The following is a 24,459-nucleotide window of genomic DNA, read 5'->3' as shown; positions in this document are numbered from 1 at the left end:
AACTACTGAAAAACTTCAGTTTGAAAAATTGAAACTTCTGGGTCTAAAATTTATTTTCAGTTGCCCGAGAGAAGCTGAAGTTTTTCAGATGCTGTTGTTTTGAATTAAGCACAAAGCCACACAATAGGCTATCTCTTCTCTGCCCACCACGGGTATCAAAACCCAGATTTTAGCGTTATAAGTCCGCAGACATACCGCTGAATCACTAGGGGGGCTTTTTCAGATGCTCTTATACAAGTTGGAATGTTTTTATCAAAAAATATTAAACAAGAAAATCTTCTCTTAACATCATGGCGCATGTTTAGGCGATTCAAAAGAACTGAAGTTAAATTTCCTTCGAAATAAATATAATTCATTCATCGTTACATGGTTACGGAAGTTTTAAAATTTCTATCATAAATATACTCCTAGAACAAGTGTTTATGTATATTTCATGAAAGCGTGGAGATAACTTTGCTTTTAATGAACCTTCACAAAAAGATTCATACAATTTATTATAGCATTAACTGAATTTAATTCTGTTTTGTGTAGCAAACATTACAACAGATTTTACAGATGGGAAGTAGTTCATTGCTCATACTGCGAAGTAAATACCGTGAAATCGTTCAAATGATCTTGATCAAAAGTAACGTATTAAACATTAAACAGAAAAAAAAATCAAATTTTTATTTTTAGCATTTAATTTGCAGTGTACTCTGTGTTTACCAGTATTTAGTTTCACTGCCAGTTTTCAAAATATACAGCTTCTGTTTCGGTTTTTATAGTTTATCTATATGTTAAACATGTCTTAAAATATTTTTTCTTCAGTTTTATATCAGCGAATTTCTACACATATTATTAATCACGTATTTTAGTATTTCTAATGATACCTAAAAACACCAGAGGACGTTTCATTGCTTTCTAAACTATAAAGGTTTTAGAAGTTTCATAGTCGCCATTGTTTGTATGAACTTGACGAGAAGCAGAAGATTGCTATATATCCATTGTAGGCCTCGATCTATAAGAAGATAATTTTATTTAAAGCAATTTGAGACAGGTGGATAACATTTTGAACATCTTCGATTACCATATCTTATAAGGTAGATAAGTTAGTAATGACTAACGTTATTAACTAGGTTAATTGTTAGGCTTATGCATTCTGACTAAATTGTAATGGCTGTTTATGAGCTTTGCATTTTAGACGTTTGTGTATGCGCTCTACGTATATGTATTTTGTTCAATGAATCTTCTTGAGATGTACATTTCGGGTTCAATTTTGCATACTGTGCGATATATAAATATATGACATATTTACGATATTGGTACATATATGGAAAATGCAAGCATGTGTATAATTTAATTACGTTTACCATGAAATTAAATATGCTATAAATTATAATTTATAAACTGGGGTATAATTTCAATGGAGAACATTCGGGTGATAACACTTATTAATTGACACAGTTTCACTTAAGAGTTACAGTGCTTGTTGCTATAACGACAGAACTTGTAACAAGCTAAATTATTTTCTTCTCATGTGGGGAAGCAGTACCAGGTGGCAAATGTTTAAGCAGAAATTTTTGATGCCATCTAATCAGGTGGAATCTTTGTTGCAAAAATCAACAGCATAACACATGAAACCTGTTTTGGTTAGCATAAAAAAAAAAGTTTGTATATTCAACATTATTTTACACAAGTTGAGTGAGCCAAGAGAAAACTGAGCAAGTATATATTGTGAGGATTCTAAGTCAATATCACTATTGGAAAATTTGGGTAAATGGAAGTTATTTGGCTGTAAAGTTTCTGGGGAACATGTGTTTTGGGTGGACCAACTATTAAGGTTTGACTGGTACTTGGGGATTTTATGGAGGTGCAAGATATCCTGCTGGTTGAAGCACTTCACTGGCAATCTGTGGATTACAGGGTTAAAATCTTTGGCCAAACATGCTTGCTTTTTCAACCATAAGGAATTAATAACTTGATGGTATTCCCACTTTTTGTTGGTAGAGAGTTAGTAATTTAATTAATTTTACTGTGTGTCTAATCTTAGCCCTTCATGTAAGCATAGAAACTTACTAAGGGCCTTAAGAGTTTAATTCATGGGCCTTAGAAAATTGATAGGTGCATAATGAATAAACTAATTTATTTATTGTTTAGTTTGGATATATCTGAATAAGCATTTATATCCACTGCCTGTGAAATTCAGATATACCCACAGCTATTAAAAAGTTTCCCTCCACTGTGACTTGAAATAATTGCTAAACTTGTGTGTGTGTGCTGCTATCTGTGTTAAGTGCTCTGAAAGCTGGATTTTTATATTTTATTTATTTTTACAGAATTATCAACTTTACAGGAAAAATTAGAATTTTTATAAAGACAGCTTTGTACCTTGTATATGATCTAATGTTTTCATGTATATATATATTGTAATGATTTGGGCCTCTTATTGAATTGCTTTCATCTAGGCCCAGCATGGCCAGGTGGGTTAAGGCGTTTGACTTGTAATCCAAGGGTCGTGGGTTTAAATCCCTGTGGCACTAAACATGCTCACCCTTTCAGTTGTGGAGGTGTTATAATGTGATGGTCAGTTCCACTATTCATTGGTAAAATAGTAGCCCAAGAGTTGGCAGTTGGTGGTGATGACTAGCTGGCTTCCCTCTAGTCCAGTGGTTCCCAACCAGTGGTGCTCACACTCCTTGGGGGTGTAAGATAACATTTTAGGTTTTTTTTTGTTTATATTAAGGGTACTGTCCTATATATTAAAAAATTACATTCGAATTTTATTTCTTATTTTTCTTGTTATAGACATAGCTTTTTACGTTGTTACGATAAACTGTCGTTTCTACTGTCACTGGCCGAAATCTTAATGTACAACTGTAAACAAACAACTCACAAAACGTAAACGTGACCTAAGTATTCGGCACAACTAATTAGGTTATGTTCATGAACGCTGTCTTAAAGTGTCTGTTGTTTATTTATGTTATGCATTCACGTGATTGTGACTCAAAACTTCCAGAAGTATCCAGAATTAATCTATGATGTAATGTGATGTATATTCAAGAATGTTCTAGAAAGTTTTGCAGAGTATACAAACCCATGTGTGATGATATGGTAGTCAGTGTATTGTTGATTCTGTGTTTGTGCAAAGAAAATTCATTATGTCAAAGAAAAGGAAATGGAATGATGATTGTGTGAAGTTTGGTTTCACTTGCATCGAAACAACTGAGGATCTGCAAAAACCCCAGTGCATGCTTTGTGATGCTGTCCTTTCAAATGCAAATTTGAAGCCATTTAAACTGCAGGAACACTTCAACAACTGGCATGGTGGAGTAGCTGTTGCTGGCCATGATGTTGAATTGTTGAAAGGTGGAAGGGGCTCGCTTTGATTTTCAAGCAACCCTTCCAAAATTTGATTTTATATCTGTTTACAAACCACTGCTGATGGCTTCATACCACGTGGCATATAAAGTAGCCAAATTAAATAAGCCCCATACAATTGCAAAAGATGTGATAAAACCGTGTGCAATAAAAATGGCAACAATTTGAGTTCGGACATTTTGGACCAAATTACCTTGAAAATCTCTCTCCAACTGGACGAAACAATTGATGTTGCAAATTGCGGTCAACACATTGCAGTAGTGAGGTATGTCCGTGATGGTGCCATAATGGAACAGGAATGTTCCTTGAAGATCTGAAAACAACCACAAAAGGGAAAAATGCCTTCCAATGTGTGAAGGACCTCTTTGCAAAATACAATTTGGATATCCAAATTATTGTTTTTGTGTGTACTGACGGTGCCCTGCTATGCTAGAAAATAAATGAGGATTTTTTGCACTGATGAAACAAGAGATTTTGCACTTGCAAGGTACTCACTGTTTTCTTCATCAGCATGCTTTGCCATCAAAAACATTGCCTCCAAAGTTGAAAAAGGTCCTTGACACTTCTGTGAAGACCATCAACTGGATTAGGGGTCTGCTCTGAACCACTGCCTCTTCAAGTCGCTTTGTGAAGATTTTGGAAGTGAGCATTCAATTTTGCTTTTCCACACAGAAGTCCGCTGGCTGTCACGTGGGAGTGCTTTAACGTGCTTCTTTAAACTGTGAGAAGAAGTCAAAACTTTTCTGAAGGAATGTGACTATGATCTGCTCATTGAAATAGAATCACAAGAATTCAACCAAATGCTAGCCTATTTGAGTGATATTTTTACTTGTATGAATGACCTGAGTGTATCTGTTCAAGGGAAAAACATAAACATATTGAAATACTGAAAAAAGTTAAATGCTTTCAAAGAAAAGTTACATCTTTGGTGTTAACAAGTTAAAAGATGGAATCTTTCAAATTTTCCATCACTCGAAGAAATGGTAGGTGAGGAAGAGTCTCTTTAATTCCATGTATGTGTGAAGAAATTGTGGATCATTTGGAAATGCTATCAGTCATTTGATGGATATTTTGGAGGGGGAACTGGAAACTTCTGAAGAATGGATTATGAATCCATTCTCCTTCAATTTGGATAATATGTCAGATGATGAAGAACTGAAGGAAGATCTTATTGAACTGCCCACAAATTGAGTTCTTGAAATCAGGTTGAAAGCAAAACTTTGGAACAATACTGGTATTTGGCAATGGACGTGTTTCCAAGACTTTGTAAAAAAGCACTAAATGTGCTCATCCCATTTGCGACGACATACTTGTGAGAATTTGGATTTAGTGCCCTTTTGTCAATCAAGACAAAATCTAGAAATCGCTTGGGTGCACAAGCAGACTTACGGATTGCTATCAGCAACAAAGTGCCACACTTTGAAAAACTCGTAAGAAGTAAACAGGAACAAAAGAGTCATTAAATTTAAATTGGCTTATGAACATTTCAAATTCAGAGAAATTTCATTTCATGCGTGGATGAAAATTTATTTTTTTGTTGGTCGTGTAGGGTTTATGTAACTTTTAGTTTGTTGTAATATTTTTCTTTTCTAAATGTTTCATTTTTGTTTATATATCATTAAAACCTAATTATAAAACTTTGTTTTGGCCACCTTTACCTTTATTCTTAAATAAATAATTACTGTGAGAGGTGCGAGAATGTATTAAAATGTTTTAGGGATGCAGGGCATAAAAAAGGTTTGGAACCACTGCTCTAGTCTTACAATGCTAAATTTGGGAGGGCTAGCACAGATAGCCCTCATAGCTTTGTGAGAAATTCAAAAACAAACACAAGCTTTTCTCTATGTATATGCAATTCAGTGGAGAACACTTAATTTTTTCTAACTTTTTTTTAAAATCATTATTTCTACTTTTTATATGCAAAAACGGCTCGTTTGGGCTGAGAAAACACTTTTACATAGAAAAGCGAACAACGTTTCGACCTTCTTCGGTCATCGTCAGGTTCACAAAGAAAGAGGTAACTGACCGGAAGCTGACCACATGTTTGAAAGGGGTTGTGTAACTGTGTGTTGAAATGTAGAGGGCGGTATTAGATGTTTGAATATATAATTTTATTTATTTTATTTTATTAATATAGGTATAAAGGCGTTCCTTTATATTGGTTTATTTTGGGTTTAAGTTGTTGTATAAGTAAGGCTTCTTTAATTTTATGTTTGTTTATGTTTGTTTCTTTATTTAGTATTTGAGTGTTTTCTATGGTTATGTTGTGTTTATTTGACTTGCAGTGTCAAAACGTGTGAAGGTAACTTTTATGTTCTTTGAATCTGGTTTCCATTTTTCTACTTGTTTTTCCAATATAGAAGTCGTGACAGTTATCACATTGTATTTTATAAATAATGTTGGTGTGGTGTTTGTCAGTGTAGTTTTTACATAGTATAGACCTCAGTTTTGTGCCTGGTTTTTGAATAAACTTGGTATTAACTGGAATGTTATATTTTGTTACTAGTTTTTGCCAAATATTGGTTATTTGTCTGCTGATGTCGGGAATATATGGTGTGCAGCAGTATATGGTTTCGTGGTTTTTGATTAGTGAGCTGTATTTACTTTAGTTGGTTGATTTTGCTTTCTGTCTAGGTGTGTGCGTATAATGTTTTCTACGGTTTGTGGAGGAAACTTATTGATGTTGGTGAAGTATTGTTTTATTTTGTCTAATTCATCGTTAATTTTATCTGGTGAGCATAGTTTTATGGCTGTGTTTATTTGGTTTCTTAGTATGTTGAGTTTTTGTTTTGTTTCATGTGCTGAGTCCCAAGGAATGTATAGTCCAGTATGGGTGATTTTTTCCTGCCACGACTTCTATATTGGAGAAACAAGTAGAAAAATGGAAACCAGATTCAAAGAACATAAAAAAGTCACCTTCACACGTTTTCGAACACTGCAAGTCAAATAAACACAACATAACCATAGAAAACACTCAAATACTAAATAAAGAAATAAACATAAACAAATGCAAAATTAAAGAAGCCTTACTTATACAACAACTTAAACCCAAAATAAACCAATATAAAGGAACGCCTTTATACCTATATTAATAAAATAAAATAAATAAAATTATATATTCAAACATCTAATACCGCCCTCTACATTTCAACACACAGTTACACAACCCCTTTCAAACATGTGGTCAGCTTCCGGTCAGTTACCTCTTTCTTTGTGAACCTGACGATGACCGAAGAAGGTCGAAACGTTGTTCGCTTTTCTATGTAAAAGTGTTTTCTCAGCCGAAACGAGCCGTTTTTGCATATAAATTTTCTCAACAAGTGGGTTTCTCGTCATCACTGATCATTATTTCTTCTGTCCAATATAATTTCCAAGGAATATTACTGTCAGAGAAGAAAAAGCTTATTTTAATATTATGAAGTAATACAGGTGATCAAATTCATGATTTTATTTTATTTTTTTGTGGATAACTGATACTGTTTGGGAAGCAGCTTGAAAATTAGTTATACAGTGAAAGGGTTAACAAAACTTGCTCTTGGATGTTTCTAACTGTTGAGGATGCCAAAGTATGACAGAATGTCTTGGATCAATTGGTAATTTTTACAAGTAATAGGCAAATGACATTTAACTCTATAGTAAATACAAGATAATACAGTTATAATTTGGATTGCATGTTTTTTAATATAGGTGGGAACAAAATTATTTTAGTGGAAGATAACTTGTTTTAGTTAAGCCATTGAAACTGCTCTGTTGCTTGAAGTAAAGTTACTAGAAGTGTAGTGAGGGGCATATTTATAGAAATATTCACTACAAATTACTAGCTAGGCTGCATTTAAAATATTGTGTACAGTTTTCTTTGCATTATCTAAGAAAGAATATTGACTTGTTTCTAATTGAGCAGGGTATGGCTTTAGTGATGGAAGGGTTGTTGTTTTGGGATAGGTAGAGATCTTTCATTTTACTTGAGAAAAGTAGACCAAAAAATATTGAAGTTTCAAAGATTGTATTTGAACTAAAATAAGGGTGTAAAAAGACAGCTCTGAAGGATCAATTTATCCCTTATTTGTATTGTATGTGAAAATAATCTTTCCAATTGATTTGAGATGAATGAAGATTAGTATGGAAGGGGGGAGTGAAAGGATACAAACATTCGTTTTTTGTGAAGTTTAATGTGATAAAGTTGGTAGTTATTTTGCATGGTATTTTGTGATACAATTAAATTTATGAATGCATTGAACATGGTGCACTTTCCAGAAGAGCTGTAGTTGAGACCAGGATTGAGATCAGTATGTATTTGAACCTGGTTTTGATTAATTGAGCAACAAATATCAAAGTTGTACTTTTAAAATCTTTAAAGACATGGAACTGAAAATTAGTTTTATAATTTGGAGTACTAAACTAAAAAGGTATAACTTGTGTTAAAATGAGATGGAAGAAAAATATTTCTCCATGAATGTAGAATTTTCATTGTGTTCTATACCATTTTATGTTTAAAACTATGCCATTTATCAACATTAATTTGAAACAAATGCACTGTAAACAGAGGTCCAAATAAGAAACTGAAGATTAGTTAAGCATAGCTTTAAGCTATATTTCATTGAAATTTGAATTTTTTACAAATAACTGCTAGACTGTTTCAATTATTTTTAATTTTCTGTTTGGAAATAAAAAAAATATTTTCATAGTCAAATTCTTGCATAAATCTTTCTCTTATCAAGGTTTCACAAGTTATCTTCTACATGTAATGTAGAAGGTCCTCTGTGAAAGATCATCCCATAACCATCTGGATCACTTATATGCATCTTCTATATCAATGTAACAATTTGCCTTGTTGTATTTATTTTTCTAGAATGACTTCTAATCATTAGACTTTGTAGAACAAGATTAGTTAGGCCTTTTCATTTATCACTTGGTGTGGATTCCTGTACATGGTGAGAGGACATCCCAGGGAAGGCTCTGTTCTTTCAGTTTACCTCCTCTGGGATCTAAACATCCACCCACATGTTTGCCATGCATGGCAACCTGTGAAGGGAAGGAGAGGATTCTGGTGGTTGATAGGTCCAACCCAAACACACCACTTTGGCCTTGAATTCCTGTACATGGGTGGCCCCTGTTGGGTCAGTTGGCTGGTTCACTTGAGCGAGGATCAACTTAGTACCAGTATTGGGATGTTCTCAACAGGTGTTGTGGACATTGTATCTGATGCTGGTGTTTGGGTATAGTGCTCACAAAACCCTGGCATTGCTCCAGTGTCCTTATTTGGCATTGTAGTGTATCCCCTCGTCGGGCTCCATGGTGGGTGAGGTCAGTGGGCAATGAAATATTCCTTTTTTTATTATGGATCATCCAAATAAAACTTTAAATAAAATAGTGAAAACACAGTCCATAGGTAATTTCCATGTTTTGACAATTCTGAGCAGCAATCTTCAATATCTGTAACACCTGTTGTACCTCATTTTTTTATCCTACATTCTCTTTCAGATAAAGCTTTAGGGCAAATGTCTCCCTTTTTCACTCAGAAGGGACCAGAGGGACTTGCTGTCTCTCCAAAGTCAGTAAAGAAGCTTTGCTCTGGTAACATCTACATCTGAACACAGTGAACTTCTATTCAAAGGCAATTTGGGATGTACCTATTGAGGTTACACATCATGTTACTTTGAATTCACCATGAGGAGTTATTGTTGAGAGGGATTTGAAGAACATCCCCAAGTCAGATTCTTGCTGGCTTCTCCACTCAAGGAGTTTCTGCAATGAGGCGTATTTCCACTCCCAAAGGTAGAATTATGATGCCGACTAGTATACTCATTCTGGTATTTACATCACCACGTCTACCTGCCACGATCAAGGCAGGTTATCTTAATTGCAAGGTATGGACATATATTTCAAACCATCTCTATGTTTCCAGTGTCAGCAGTTTGGTCACTCAAAGACATCACGTTGTGGTTCCTTGAAGTGTGCTTGTTGCGGTGGCAATGACCACAATGCTTATGAGTGTGAAACGGACCCTCATTGTTTCAGTTGTGATGGCTCTCACCTGTGACTACTCATTGGTCACAGTTTTTTAACTCCTTGTTTTCTTTTACCTGGAAGTGATGCACCAGTGTGTAGTCTATGTGACACTCTGGCCACAATAAGCCACATTTTACTTTTTTGCCATTGTTATGACTGTCAACGACAGCACCATTTTAAACATGTTCAGTCCCAAGGTTTGTCCCTAATGTGAGACAGTGTTATTGGTGATGGTGACAGTCAACCTTTTTAATGCCATTTAAGTTTTTTAATTTATACATCAGACCTTTCTTGTTGTGATTCCCTTTTTAAGAATCACAGCCCATTTAGATTGAAATTAGAAAATGGCCATAAAGTCAAAATACTTGAAACCAGGACTAGAAAGTCCAATTTCAGGTGACTGATGCTGCTGTTTGAACTAGCTGTTAGTCATCTTGGTGAGTTATTAAAATTTTGCTACAAGTCTTTTAAGGCTTTTATGACGTTACTTTTTGAAAATGGCCATAATGCCAAATAACTCAGAACCAGGACTGGAAAGACCAACTTCAGGTAACTGACTGTGGTTTTTGTACATACCTGTTGTTAGTCTTCCTGGCAAGTTATAATAAATAGTTACACTACAGAAAGTCCTTGTATTACTGTAGTTTTTCTCTTAATGTTGTAAACTAGATGTAAACATTGGTTTTGTTATTTGTGTTTTCAAACTTTGTTTTGTTTTACCTTAATTTCTTTTATGAATTTTACTAAATTTTCTTTAATTTTAACTTTTTACTGGATGTTTGGCACAGATAGCCTAGCTGCTTTGTGCCATAAAATGCCAAATCAACCAACTAACCTTTTCATTTTCTTGTGTGGCTGAACCATGTTACCTTTTGCCTCTTTACAATGGGTAATCAATTCAAAAACTTCCCAATGGATTCTGCTACTTATTCAGTCAACGAACTGTTTGTTCTTTATGCAGATTAAGGGATAATTAGAAGCACACTGATGTCTCAATACAAAGCCACTTCAGTCTTTCTGTATCTGTAGGTAAAGTCCAAGTTTGGCATGTATACTTTTTCATGGAGTAGTCCATTGTTCTAAGGAAATGTGTATTAATCTTCATGGGTATTCCTATACCTCCTACTATTTTGCTAAATTTCTCAAAAGTTACAAGTGTGTTGGTCATTCTTGTTTTGCTCCCTGTGATAGTGAACTTAAAAGTATTTGAAGGACCTCACTCTTTTAAACTTTTTACAAGAAACATAATTATTTTTTTCTCTTATCATGTTGCATTTCCACATATACATGTGTTTTGCAAGTATTTTAATTCCTAATGTTGCAGTTTATATAATCTTGTTCTCAGATCATCTGATTTTGCCAAACAGGTTCATGTCATTTGCAAAATGAAAGTTTCAGACCTTTTTCCAACTTTGTTAACAAGGCCTGTACCTTTTTCCACTTTTGCATTTATGCACGTAAAAATAACCCATAAATAAATGTTAAATGAAAATTGGATGCATCTAACAAAGTATAATAAACAAAATATATTTGAATATAAATTTGATTTGTATAGACAATATTTCCTTATATAAAAAAAAAAGAACAAAAGTACTGTAATGATATTATATAGCATGATGTTATGTATGTTTATAACCCATCAGTATGAAAGCCTGATTCCACATGCTTATTAGAAAAGTTCAATCATAGACAATACTAAGTACTAGCTTATGGTTAAAAGAAATTTTAAAATAAAGCTAGTATAGATTATGTTAATATTTCTCATTTTCAATGGAAGTTACCTACAGTAGAAATGATGTACAGTTTCAAACAAAGATCCACTGCTGAGTTAAGTGTGTGCTGGGGTGAAGTCTACAGTAAGATTGTTAGTTTCAAGTTAAAATTGTGAATTCTTGTAAAGTGAAGAAAAGGTGTACAAGTGGTCTCACTCGCAGAAAATAAAAGGGGAACCAGTAAAATTAATTGTTTTAAAGTATACCAAAAGTACAAAATCAAGATATGTAGAGAAGAGATGAAGAAGGACTTCTTTTATAATAACTAAAAGCTTACATTGAAATTTACAATCCATATTAAAAAAAAAATAGTGGTGAATGTATTGAGTTAGATAATCTTAAGTTTTGATGATTGCTAGCTTTGGAAACTAAACTTTTAAAACTACAGTGCAGTTAATTGAGTTTGCATATAATTTGAACCTCAAAAGTTTGGTGTTTTCAAACTTAAGGTAGGTATAATAAGCAGCAAACATGTACAAGGATCTTAGATATAAAGCTTTTGTTTCTTGTGTTGTCGAGTTTTATCTATGCAGATAATAATTAAGTCTTTCTACTATGGATAGAAATTCATTCTGAGGGAAAAAATTCAAAATTGATATTAGAGTTTGGATTTTTGTGTATTGTAGCTTTCTTCAAGTTGATTGGTATAAAACACCAGAATGGCATGATAATCCTTAAAATTGGATGATTTACTTGATTGCGTATGAGCACCAATTAGTGTCACAATAAATAAATAATTGAAGTTTGTTATTCTAGTTATGTTTAATCCAAATTTTACCATTATGGTTTATTTTTTAAAGTTAACTTTAATCATGAGAACATGGTAATCTTGATTGACCTCATAACCACCACAACTGTTAAATTACTTGTAACTTCAAATACTGTGTGCATCTTTGACATTTTGTAAGCTTTTAGTAAACATTACAAGTTTGTGAATGGGTGAAACTTGATGAGTCAGTCTAAGTGAAAGATAATCTCCATGCTGAAAGTAAAGATACTTCTTTGTATCTTAGTTTTTAAATTTAATTTTTATAATTTGTGACCTGAATGATTATTAGTTTTTGGTAAGACTTATTTTCTCTACACTAATACCAGCTATAGTGAAAATATGAAATACTGAAAATATAAAATAAAATACTCTTTTTTTTTTTTAAAGATTAACATAGTGCTGATTGTTTATTCTAATACAGCCTCATCTGCTAGTGCATCTGCTTGTTATTTTTATTTCTTTACAAAGTGAAAGTTGGTTAGTCACAGCAGAAAATTGTGTGAACAACTGGTTGTGTTACAATTGTGGTGCAGTCAGCTTGACTTGTTCTGATAAATATTTTCATATGTGCTTTGTTGTTTAACCTAGTATTTGACACATTTTAGTATCTTGTTTAAAAAAAGTATAACATTAAGTAAAAAATGACAAACAGACTTGTATAAACAAAAGCCTATTGAAAACATCAGATTATTTTTTCACATAGGTTGTTTGTTTACAGAATAGTTTTCAAATTTGCATTTTGTAAAACAAATATATCAACCAAAAATTAATGTTCAAATACTGTTAAATTGGATTATAACTCGTAGTGACTTTAGTCAACACATTCTATTTTCTTTTAAGAATCTGACATTTAATGCAAAAACAAAATAGGCTGTCACTGAAATCCTGATGTTTCAGAAACAGCTCTTCCTGTTTATTATAAATATACCTATTACTAATGCTAGAATTATAGATGTCAAAGAAGACAAAATTAGGAATACATTTCATATGGATTGGCAAACATATTTCAGGATAAGATATGTTCAGATTTTTTTTTCTGGGTTATTAATGTCTAGTGTATGTATCCAATTCATTGAAACTAAACAAACACGTAAGGATATTAAAAAAAAAAAAAAGTGCTACACGTTCGATATTACGTGGCATTTAAAACCAAGAATTTAAATGTTTCATTTTGAAAATGAATTGAAACTGGATACTTAAATTAAAATTTTCTTGACCAGTACTGTTATTTAGTATTAGTACATATAAAGTACATTAAACTATTGAAACAAAAATTTAATCAATAGGTGATATTTTATAGTTGAAATTATAAAAGTCACAAGTGATGTTTGCTTGATGTGTTTACTTCAGGAAATAAATGAAGAGGGTAACAGTTATAAAAATGAATCTTTAAAAAATACTTTTTTTGGTAAATTTAGAAATAAAAATGCAAGTATATACTGAATTTACTAACTTTTGTTATAATGGAAACATTGTGCATGTAACCATAGTCAACTTTATCACAAAAAAATAAAACTTGTATTCATTTTACACAATTTAGCCTAATAATTTTTCCACTTCAGAGAACAAAAGTCAGCTTTTGTTTGGCTTTAAAACACAACATGAAAGGGTTACAACCAGCATAATACTCTTAGAATTGATGTTCTGCATTAGTCACAAACATGCTTTCCCAGCATGGCCATGTGGTTAAGGCATTCGACTCGTGAATGAATGAACTGATATTATAAATAAACAAATGAAGCCATTGTACAGGGTGCCCCATAAGTCCCTACCCATCCATACATCTTATGTATCCAGTGTATCTGTGTGCTGTCTCTCATTCTCTCTGCATAATATTATGCAATGCCATGTTCTGTGAGACATTTTCCTCAACATTTGTTTTGTTTTGTTTCAAATGCTGCAGTAACAGCTGTCTTCAACTCATCATTAGTATTATAACATTGTTTAGACACGTCCTTTAAATGTATCTCCAAAGAGAGTTATCACATGTTGTCAAGTCCGGACTTCTTGCAAGCCATTTCATGGGTGCCTGGGATGTTACAGAACCATGACCTATCCATTTGTCTGGAAAAGTGTCATTAACATAATCTCACACAGTGAGGGCAAAATGAGCCAGAGCTCCATCTTGTTGAAACCAAACATCCTCTCTGATTCCAAGTTCATAGAGTTTCAGTATAAACCATTGTTGTGACATGTTTAGATATGAGGTATGGTTTACCGGTCCATCAAAGAAGTGTGGTCCAATAACATGATGCACATTAAGTGCTGCCCACATCATGACATGTGGAGAGTTTTATTCAATTTCTTCATAATAATGAGGATTCTCCTTTGCCCAGAAGTAAATATTTCGTGCTCGACTTGAATGGTAAATTGTGCACTTGTCCGTAAACATCACCTTAACTTGAAAAGGGATCGTACTGAAGATTCGCGATAACTCATCACACTCCAGTTTCCTATTTTCTCTATCAGCATCACTTAGTTCATTCACAAATGTGGGTTGCCATGCTTTAACTCCCATGTTCTTTTTCATAGAGGTCTGCGTGGTTGCTTGCAGGGTACCAAGTTCAGCTGATCTTTTCCTTTTCATATCTGGTAGTTAACAGGCTAGTCATAATTATTTAGTTCACCTAATTTTCTGCCAAAAAAATTATGAAAAGTTTAAGTCATGTTATTGAACTATGAAATATGCATTTAGAGAGCCATTTTATTTTTTTATGTGACAGTATGATATTTTGAACTTTATAGCAATTTCTTTTATCAAAAATATCTGCAGTATGGTTCCAGTCTAAACTATCCATTTAGTGTCAAATTAATAATCTTGAGTACCATGTGTTAAACAGTTTTCTTTGTCCATTTTAACAGGTTTTATAGTGTTTGTATTTATGTACAAATAATTTTGTTTTCATTTCTTTATAATTTGAGTTGTACAAAATGTCTTGTTATTTTGTAAATTATATTTTCCCTAATTTTCATCAAGTTTTCATAATTTGGTACCTATGGAGATTGAATAAAAACACAACATTGGTATTCATTTTGTACTTTTAAAGCAATTTTATTTATTGGATATTTCACATTATAGATCATTTGACGGGCAGCACTTGAAAGTTCCTCTTAACATTCACTGATATTCCAGAAAGAACTAGATTGTTTTACTTCATTGACTAATGCTAATATTGATTTTCTAAGCTTACATGAAGAAAATTGTTCATGTGCAGGTTTGAAACTCTGAAGTAGTAAGAATGTTTCTGTTGAAATATCAATAATCTGAAAATTCTGCATATGTGGGTATCACAAAGCTATTATATAAAAGAATATTTATTTAGTTTGACTTTATATAAAAGTAGGCTGGATGGGTAATAATTTTTCATGTGCAAAATTTGAATCAGTTTCAATTGTGTTATTGAATGATTATTTATATAGCATGTGACCATAGAAGTGTGGAACTACTGAATGTTTAAGAAGAATCAGAACAATTTAATAAGAAACGAAAATGAACTTTATCAATTTTGAAATTTGTTTTGAAAGATGATACAACTGTTTTATCAAATTAGCTATAGTACTGTTTATTTGTTTATTTATTGGACTGAGTATAGCCCCTTGGTTAGGGTGGCAAGTTGTGGATCTGTAGGTTCATTGTTTATATTCCTTTACCATAAAAAAAAATTTTGCTCCACATTTATTGGTTGTAGGTACATTAGATCAAATTTTATTCCTTCATAGCCAAACAAGAGTTGGTAGTGGGTGCTGTTGATTGAATGTCTTCCTTGTGGTTCTCTCATTTGAAAATTAGGGGTAGCTCATGCAAGTAGACCTTGATTAGCTTTGCATTGAAAATTGCAGCATACTTTGATGAAATCAGTGTTTTATTAATATACTGCTTATTTTACACAGTTGAGTATCCTTGCTTTATTACACTATTGTAAATGTATTTAACATTATACTACCAAAAACAAGAGACGGGGTTTAACTGTTTGGCCACTAATGATTATTTGTGTGTGACTGTTTTTTGTGGTTTGTTTTTTCACTTGAGCACTTTGTGAATCCACCAGTTCAGCTTTACAGTTGCCATCAATCTTCGTGGCTTACCTGTTATTATTATTATTATTATAATAATACATAACACTCGTTATTGTTTTCGTCTTGAAAATGTGTGCACACCTCACTATCAAAAATGTACATTCATGGGCACTTAATTTCAGTGGGTGAAAACAAGGAGATGTAAATATACTATGTACAACAACATATTAAAAGCTTAATTATTGTGTAATGTTGGGTTGTTGAATGAGTTTATTTATTGACAGTGCTAAGAACAGTAAAGTTTAGGCCTCACTAAAATAAAGCAAAAAGGTACACAAGTTAATTAGTTTATCTTTTTTACCAAATATGGCTGTGCTTGGTTAAAGCTTAAATAACTTAAGCCTGAAACAAGTGGACATACAAATTTCAGTGTCTGTGATTAGAATTCTGTTCTATTATTCTAGAAATCCTGTACTTCAAGAATTACTCTTGGAGTGAAAGTGATTTTGCCATAAATGTTTTATGGGGCTATGCTAGTAAATTGTATTGTACATACTGTTTGAAAAAACTGACTCATCATATGAAAACTCCAATATCATGAAAATAGTTAATGCTTTAAATATTCATAAACATCTTCAATAAGCAAGCCACTTAAAGATTACTACATACGGTTATTGTCAAAGTGTTTTATAAAAATGATACCCACATTCAAGATGGATGGTTTAAAAGATGGCATGAAGGTTATATGGGAAAAATGTATTTTTATTCAAAAGCATGTATGAAAGCTAAGAACGTTTGCTGAGGGGAAAGGTACCAGCACTAGATGAAGTTCATGCAACAGTGGCTCTTTTTCATTTTGACTGAATTTATTACTGACATAACTATCTAAATTCCATGTGTGAGTTGAATACATACTTGTATATGCATTTTTGATATTTTTACCCTTCTGGCACATAGCTACAGGTATGTATACAGCAGTTATATTGTTATTATTGGGACATTTAAATTTAAGTTTAACCAGACTGTTATAAAACATTTTCAACAGCATTTTTATGTGGAAATACGTTGATTAAAAAAACCTGAAAATCTTGAATATTTTTTTGCACTTTACAGATGTGAGTAATATATGAATCCTAACAGTTTGGTGTCATCAGGAAATTTTGTTAGGTTACAGCCCAGGATTTTAACCAACTAATGAATCATTGCTGTAATTACTTTTAACTTATTTTATGGCACCATCTCTTGTGATTAAAACTAGTACATTAAATTAGCTCTATTGTATAGAGAGTTGACATATAATTCTGATCTTGCTTTGAGTCAGAAGCTATTGACATATATTTAAATAATGATCATTTCTAAAGCATGGTGATTAGTCACGTTCAGCCATATAGAAAGATACGTTTATAACTGTCATATGCTTTCTGCTATCAAATTGTTTGCTACTCTTTTCATTCCCACCATCAAAATTTTGAATATTTTTGTGTTAAACTTTATAATTGTTTTAAAGAAATTTTTATTGTTTATGATCTTTGACCTAGTTGTAGCAAGTATATCTTTAACCAGTGACATTAATAAAGATAAGGGTAAAAAAAGACAATTATGCAGAAGTAAAAAAATCTGATTTTAGAAATGGTATAAAATGACAAATTTTAGATTAACCATTTTACTTATTTAATTATAACGTGCATAAAGACAAAGAAAAAGCATACAGTTAAATATATATATATATATATATATAAAACAAATCTTATATTTATGGATGGTATAAAATGACAAATTCCAAAATAAGCATTTTGCATTTTCATTATCACTTGTATGTGTAAACCTTGTTGTGAAGTAAGTGTAAATATGCTATAGTTGCTAGGCTAAGTGATATTGATACTGTTTTCTAAGACACGTGTTTGCATAATTTTCTTTTTCCATTGTCTTTTATTTAGATTCTTCTTTAATTGACATAACTCTTCAAATTTATTTCTTGTAAGAATATAGAGCATTTCATTAAATTTTGACGAAGAACAGTTTTGGCATAGATAATTAGTAATTTTTCAAAGTAAACCTGTTTCAGAAAAATGCATAATATTTTTATGTTTGATTGTTATGTTTTTCTGATGACTGCCCAGTATTTTGAAGGTCTGACAGTGATAGGTTTTAGATTTTTTTTTTAGCACAAGACAATTGTCTGAATAGACAAATCTGTAGGACTGTAATAGAGTAATGCAGTTTAAAATAAAGTGTAAAGGATTCATCTTGTGGGAGTTCAGGGGACCAACTATTTATGACTACATGATCTCGTTTTTGAATCAGTACTGTAGTGCATTCCTCGTTGCATTGGATCAGCGTAAAGATAATTTTATTAAGTGGAAGCTTTCAATATATGTAATGAGTCTTAAATATAACATTTGTTGTCACAGCATCATGGAATAAGAACCTTGAATGTCCATTCTATCAGAAGATCTAATTTCCAAATCCAATCCTGAAGCGTAAATATGTGGGTTCTGCAGCTGATACTATAAGTGCATACAAGAAAAAACATTGGGGAAATAATAAACATTATCCATTCATTTATGAGAAATTGCAACCTTTTAGGCCACATTCTGATGGTTTTTGTCATATAATTGTACATAGTTAAATGTTTTAACTGTTTAAAAGAATTTGGATCTTTAAACTATTGGGCCATCAGACTAATTGAGTGTCATAGTTTGTTTTTTTTTCTTGGCATGAAACTTGTGTCAAATTGTATATAGAAAGCTCTTTAGAGTGTAATGATACAAGTTTGCTGTGAACTTCTCAAACATTTATGAAGTTTCTTTTTTTATTGAGCTTTGTGGAGCAGGAAATATTTGTAGGATTATTGTCCCTAACTTTATGAGCTTTTTACTGCATGTAATAATGTTGGAACTTCACATTTAAAAACATTGTAGTTACTATTGTAAACTTAATTTTGAAATATTCATGAATAAGAAATGATAAACTTGCTGTGATATTTAGTCTGAGAAATAGTCCTTCACTTCTGAAAGACCTCGGAGAAAAAGTTGCATTTATATAGCTATGTGAATATTTCCTAGATTATTCCTGAAAAATGGGAGAGCTACTTTTCTGAAACTTTTGGGCTATTTGGCATCTTCCATTTTATTTCTGTTTATCTTAGACAATTTCTCAGTGTCATAAATATTCAGAATTTATTTTCATCGATATTGTCTTCAAATTTCTTTAGTCATGTAAAAGTACCAGGACTGCTGAAAATGTGAAAAGTTAGGATATCTTTAAATCCATTAAGGGTGAGCAAAACGTTTAGGATGTGGAAGTAAGACTTTTTAGGAACAGTAGAGGAAGGCTAATAATATATCATAACTATGGGATGACTGAGTTATTAAGTTCTACTTTTTTTTAGTTTTACTATTGAAGATTTAAGCAATATTCATCAACCTGAACAGTTATTAGATTCAATAAGGTGATCACATTGATTTGAAACTTAACTTGGAAAGTTTAAAGCTTTTTGGCTAGTGAGCACTTAACCTGGAGTTATGAAATAATTTAATGATTGGATATGTGAGCCACTTTAATACTAGCAATAAATGGCCTTATAAGATGAAGTTTATTTTTCATTAATTGATTTTCTAACATTTTACTTCACAGATTCAGGAAAGTTTCACAAACACAAATTGATTCGATAGCATGCATTTGACATGTTAAAAGTTGTAAAGCTTATTGTTGAAGGAATTATAGTGGAAAAAATTTCTATCTGTGGTAAACAAAAGTTATATTTAAATTATAAATTGAAATAGAAATTAAGATGAAAAACTAATTACAATTACAGATGTCTTTATTCCTAGTCACCTGTCATTGTGGTTGTAGAAATGAGAAAAGCTATTTTTAAATTTTCTCTGTGTACTTGATGGCTTTGATAATGAATTGTATAAAGAATGGTAGCTTTATTGTGGGAGTCTTCTCTATAACTAATTAATAAGACAAGAGGAGTATAGATTTTCCTGATCTTACTTTAACTGATTATACAAATAATATACAATTATTTTGTTTCATGAACTAATTAAAATCCAAATAAAAGAAAAATGATATAGGTCAAGCCATCAAGAAGTTAACTACAGAGATACAAATTTTTTAAATATATAATATTATCATTATATATTTCAATGTTTTGAGCAATGTCTTTTTTCAGGCATCAGTTCACTAACTGTTAAATTAGTGATACCTGAAGAAGGGCATTGTCCAAAACATTGCAATATATAATGACAGTACTATATATTTAAAAAAATATGTATCTCTGTAGTTAACTTCTTGGTGGTTTGACCTACAGTGACATTTTCTTTCTATCATATACCTAATTAAAAAAAACTTTTAACTCCCATCAATGGGAATTTTTCAAGAAGCATGCAATTACTGGAAGGATTTAAAAAATAGATCACAATTGTAGTGAAAAAACAGTAAAAGCTCAAAACTGAAACTTCTCCTTTTGAGTAACAAATATCTGACTTTGTTATATAAAACAAATTTTCAGTAACTACGACACAAAGTAAGTAGAATTGTGAAAATACAGATAAACCATGGATAAAAAAGTAAATCAAGGAACCTTTTCCAAAAATACCACAAGAAAGATAACTTTTATATCTCCTCCAAATGAGAAAAGTATCTACAAAAAAATATATTTTATGATCTGGATAACTGAATTATTAAATTAAAGTTGTAGAATGGCCAAGTTCAACCCTCAATAGATTACTCTCTAAATCTTGATGCATTACAGAAATGTGTTGACAGTCTAAAATTGTTTTTCATTGCTTATTACATAAACAGTATAATTCCTTCAGTATTCAGCTTTACCATTTAACATGTCAAATGAGTGCTAGACATGTGATTTAGAATTTATTTACACTAAACAAAGCTTTCCATTCTGTGTTAGTTTGTTGTGGTGGAACATTCTTGAAGGAGCTGCAAAGTAAAAAGTTGGATGTTCTTATATTTTCAGTCAATGAGTATGTGAGAGCACCACATGCTGTTATAAATCAATGCAGTTGTTACACAGCAATAAAAGTGGACTACCTTTATTCCATGACACATTTTTCTTGACTATATATCTATGTATATATCCAGTCCTATTGCATAGTGAACAAGTTGATCATCTGAAATACCTAATCTTTTGTCTTTAATATAACAGCTTTTTGTATCTGTGTTTACTACAAATGACATGTGGTGTCATGTGAATGATTTCCAGTTTTTATGAGCAGCTGTTCAACATCTTGTAATACTTTATATAATTTTAAAGTTTTGAAACCTGTAGATTTAAATGCACATGCAATCTAGCTCAAATTTGTCTTCCAGGTTATTGAAAGATGGACAATTCTTATCTGTTAAAGTACTTAAAGCAAACCAAATATGTCATAGGATGAAAGTAAATCTCAATAGAATCTGTGCTGTGGAAAAACGTAAATCATGTTCCAGTTCCTGAACAAATGAACACAGCAAATGAATTTTTTGGAATAGCTTTACCTCTGTTGAAACTTTCATTATACACAGAAGTGAAAATGTAATTATTTTCAGATATTTGCTGCTTTTAAGTGCATCATGGATAGTTAATGTTTTATGATATTATGATTTGTATATTAACATTCAGTATTTGCTGCTTTTTTACAGCATTACTGAGCATCGAGTAGCCTGCGCAGCAGCTGGAGAGCCAAGTGCAGTAGCAGCAATCCCCTGCATGTTGTGGTATAGAACTGGGTTTTATTTTTGAAGAATCCATTCGGAATTTAAATCCCAGACATACAGTTTTTGTTTAAAAAAAAATCAAGATTTTAGCATAATGTCTGATGACGAGAGCAGAGATTCGAGGGGTGATGGCTCAATTAAAAATGGTAGCGACCGTGACGATGTCTGCCGCGATTTTCTGCGCAATGTGTGCAGGCGAGGCAGGCGTTGCAAATACAGGCACCCTGAGACCAACAATGATTCTGAAGATACTGGAAGAAAGCAAGAAATTGAATTTTGTCATGATTTTCAAAACAAGGAGTGTAACAGAGCAAATTGCAAATTTTTGCACTGTACAAGGAAGGAGGAAGAATTCTATCGTGCTACAGGAAAACTTCCTGAACATATTCAAGAAGCTTTGTCAATGGGTAGATCAATGCCTCCAGTGTGTAAAGATTTTCTGAAAGGATTCTGCAGAAGAAAAAGACGCTGTAAATTTCGACATGTTTCTGTTGATGAATATAACATGGAAATGGGACGTCGAGGAGAGCTTCCTGACAGGAGGGAAATGGGTCGATTTGAAGAACGGTTTGGGTTTGATGCTTATGAACCAGAACCTAAACGGAGAATTTATGATGGACCATTTAGTCCCATGGAACGTCCCTTAAGAGGTGATGTTCATCATTTGTTGCCTAATCCAATGCCTGTTCAACATGATTTTCGACTGCTGGAGGAAGAAAATTTGATTTTGCAACGCAAGGTGGAAGAGCTGAAGAAACAAGTTTCTGAGCTGACTGCAACTAATGAATTTCTGCTGGACCAAAATGCACAACTACGTATCAGTAAGCAAACTACAATTGTTCCTGTTAGCCAGATTATCAATCCTCACACCATGACTCCCAGCGCTGGCCACATTTCTCAAACTATCTCCCAGCTTAACAGCGACCTTGCAGCAGCTACACTTCCCCCTCAGAGAATTGCACCAGAGCTAACTGGGCATACTCCTCATAGCATAGCATCAATGGCTCATGTTACTTTGGCCCAACAAGGCATTGCACCTGTTTCTATGGCAGGGATGTCTCAAAATTTGTGCCAGACCATTTCCATGAGTGCACCTTCTACTCCATTGGTTTCTTATCCAATCATGACGCAAAGCATGCGACCAGTTATTCCTCATAGTTTAGACCACTGAATGTTTTTGTTTTTTTCAGTCAAGTTTCTTATGCTATATTCTTTTTTTTTTGTGTGTTTAATAATTTTCGTGATTTCAGTTTTTTAGTTTTTCAGTGACAGAAATGTTTGAAACATTGAAGAAAGCATTTTTACACAGAAAATATGTGGCTGTGTAATAAGTGTCAGGATGCATTTTGATCAGTCTTTGTTATACCTTTATTATCTATTCGCAAATTACTAGCCTGCTCTGTTACAACAAATGTCAAACAGCTGGTTGTTCACTACTTGTAGGTAGTGAATGTTCAATTTTGGCAATTGACAGTTTTAAGAGCTACGTGTTTTATTCAGATGTCTCATTGTTGCAGGACACTTCAGTTTTTATCTTCATGTATTATGTGGAATGGCTTGTTTCATTAACGTAATGGTGGCTTATGTTTTAGAGAGGTTTCAAAAGGTACCTATATAACATAAATTCTATTTGTTATTCTGTCACTCTGCTAGTACAGTAAAGAAATTGTTTTACATAAGTTTCAAGTATGTAACATGTAGATGTGAAAAACTGAATCCTTTAGCTAAGTATAATTAAGCTGTAATGTTTTTTTTTTTTGGTTCACCCACCTTGTGATGTAATGTTATGTAGTACACTCATAAACAATAAACTTTCATGGATTCAAACTTTTTGTGTTCAACAGAATAGCAAGTGTTATAACAGTAATAGGTGTGTGTGTGTATGTTTTTGTTTTACAAATAATCAATGTATTTCAGATTTTAGCTGATACTTAGATTGGATGTTTTGGTTAATTGTGGTAGTGTTTATCAAGTACAGAATTCATACTTACCAAATTTTATAATAGCTTTTTAAAAAGATATTCAAAAATATATCACTTTTTAACAAATGATCAAGGTTATAAAATTTAGATTTTTCAAACAACACTAGAGAATTGAAAGGTTAAATGTTGCTTTAACGTTTAACAAATGATAGCATAGTATAACATATTTGACAAATACACATCCAATTACTGACCTTGTAAAATTAAGTTCAGATTTATGGAATAACTTGTATCCTTCATTAAATATCACTGTTTGTTAGCTTATAATTGAGAACAAAACTAAGGCAGTAGTAATTTCAAAATGTCAGCTTTCACAACATACATCAAAATAGAACGTGTATTTTCAACAAATAGAGGAGTTTAGTTATTTCGCGATGAATATATGTGGTAAAGACAAGTGTGGACAAAAAGTAAAAAATTCGAATTTCTAAAGTAACATTCTTCAGTCTAAGAGGACAAACATTTGCTGCAGTCAGTCTTACTCTATCAGGTGGAAATGTACTCTGTGCGCTGAATAGAAAAACGACAGAAGTAATTGAAATGTGCTGGTATACAAGAACGGTGAAAATCACCTCAACATGGACGAACGAAATGTTGGAACATGCAAAACCAAAACGACAACTGCTGGAAGTGTAAAACACTCTGGTTTCAGTATACAATTTGATTTGAGGAAAAGAAGCAGAGATTCTAGTACTTGAATTTGAAGGACGAAGAGCGAGAGATGGGTAGACATACGTGGCTCGATGAAATGGAAAATTGATTGGATATTAAAAGGTTGATTTAGGAACGTTTTTGCAAGAATCAAGGAATATGGGGAACCAAGAAGAATCGT

The 24,459-nt window shown here is 32.4% G+C and overlaps 1 protein-coding gene across 2 annotated transcripts; it reads left to right on the top strand.

Moving 5' to 3' along the window:
• The first annotated feature begins 890 nt into the window (after positions 1-890).
• On the top strand, positions 891-23,472 carry LOC143234303 (zinc finger CCCH domain-containing protein 10-like). 2 transcript variants are annotated; one of them, XM_076471569.1, is made up of 2 exons: positions 891-1,036; positions 21,571-23,472. In XM_076471569.1, the coding sequence occupies exon 2, from the start codon at positions 21,740-21,742 to the stop codon at positions 22,814-22,816; it is 1,077 nt and encodes a 358-aa protein (XP_076327684.1). In that variant the 5' UTR covers positions 891-1,036; positions 21,571-21,739; the 3' UTR covers positions 22,817-23,472. The 2 variants fall into 2 exon arrangements, with proteins under 2 accessions (XP_076327684.1, XP_076327683.1); XM_076471568.1 differs by having other exon boundaries at positions 907-1,079.
• The last annotated feature ends 987 nt before the right edge of the window (positions 23,473-24,459 follow it).

Source organism: Tachypleus tridentatus, chromosome 12 (genome assembly GCF_004210375.1).
Source record: "Tachypleus tridentatus isolate NWPU-2018 chromosome 12, ASM421037v1, whole genome shotgun sequence".
In the NCBI taxonomy this organism is placed as follows: Eukaryota; Metazoa; Arthropoda; class Merostomata; order Xiphosura; family Limulidae; genus Tachypleus; species Tachypleus tridentatus.
Note: the sequence above shows the minus strand (reverse complement) of the source record. Positions and strands in the feature narration are given on the sequence as shown.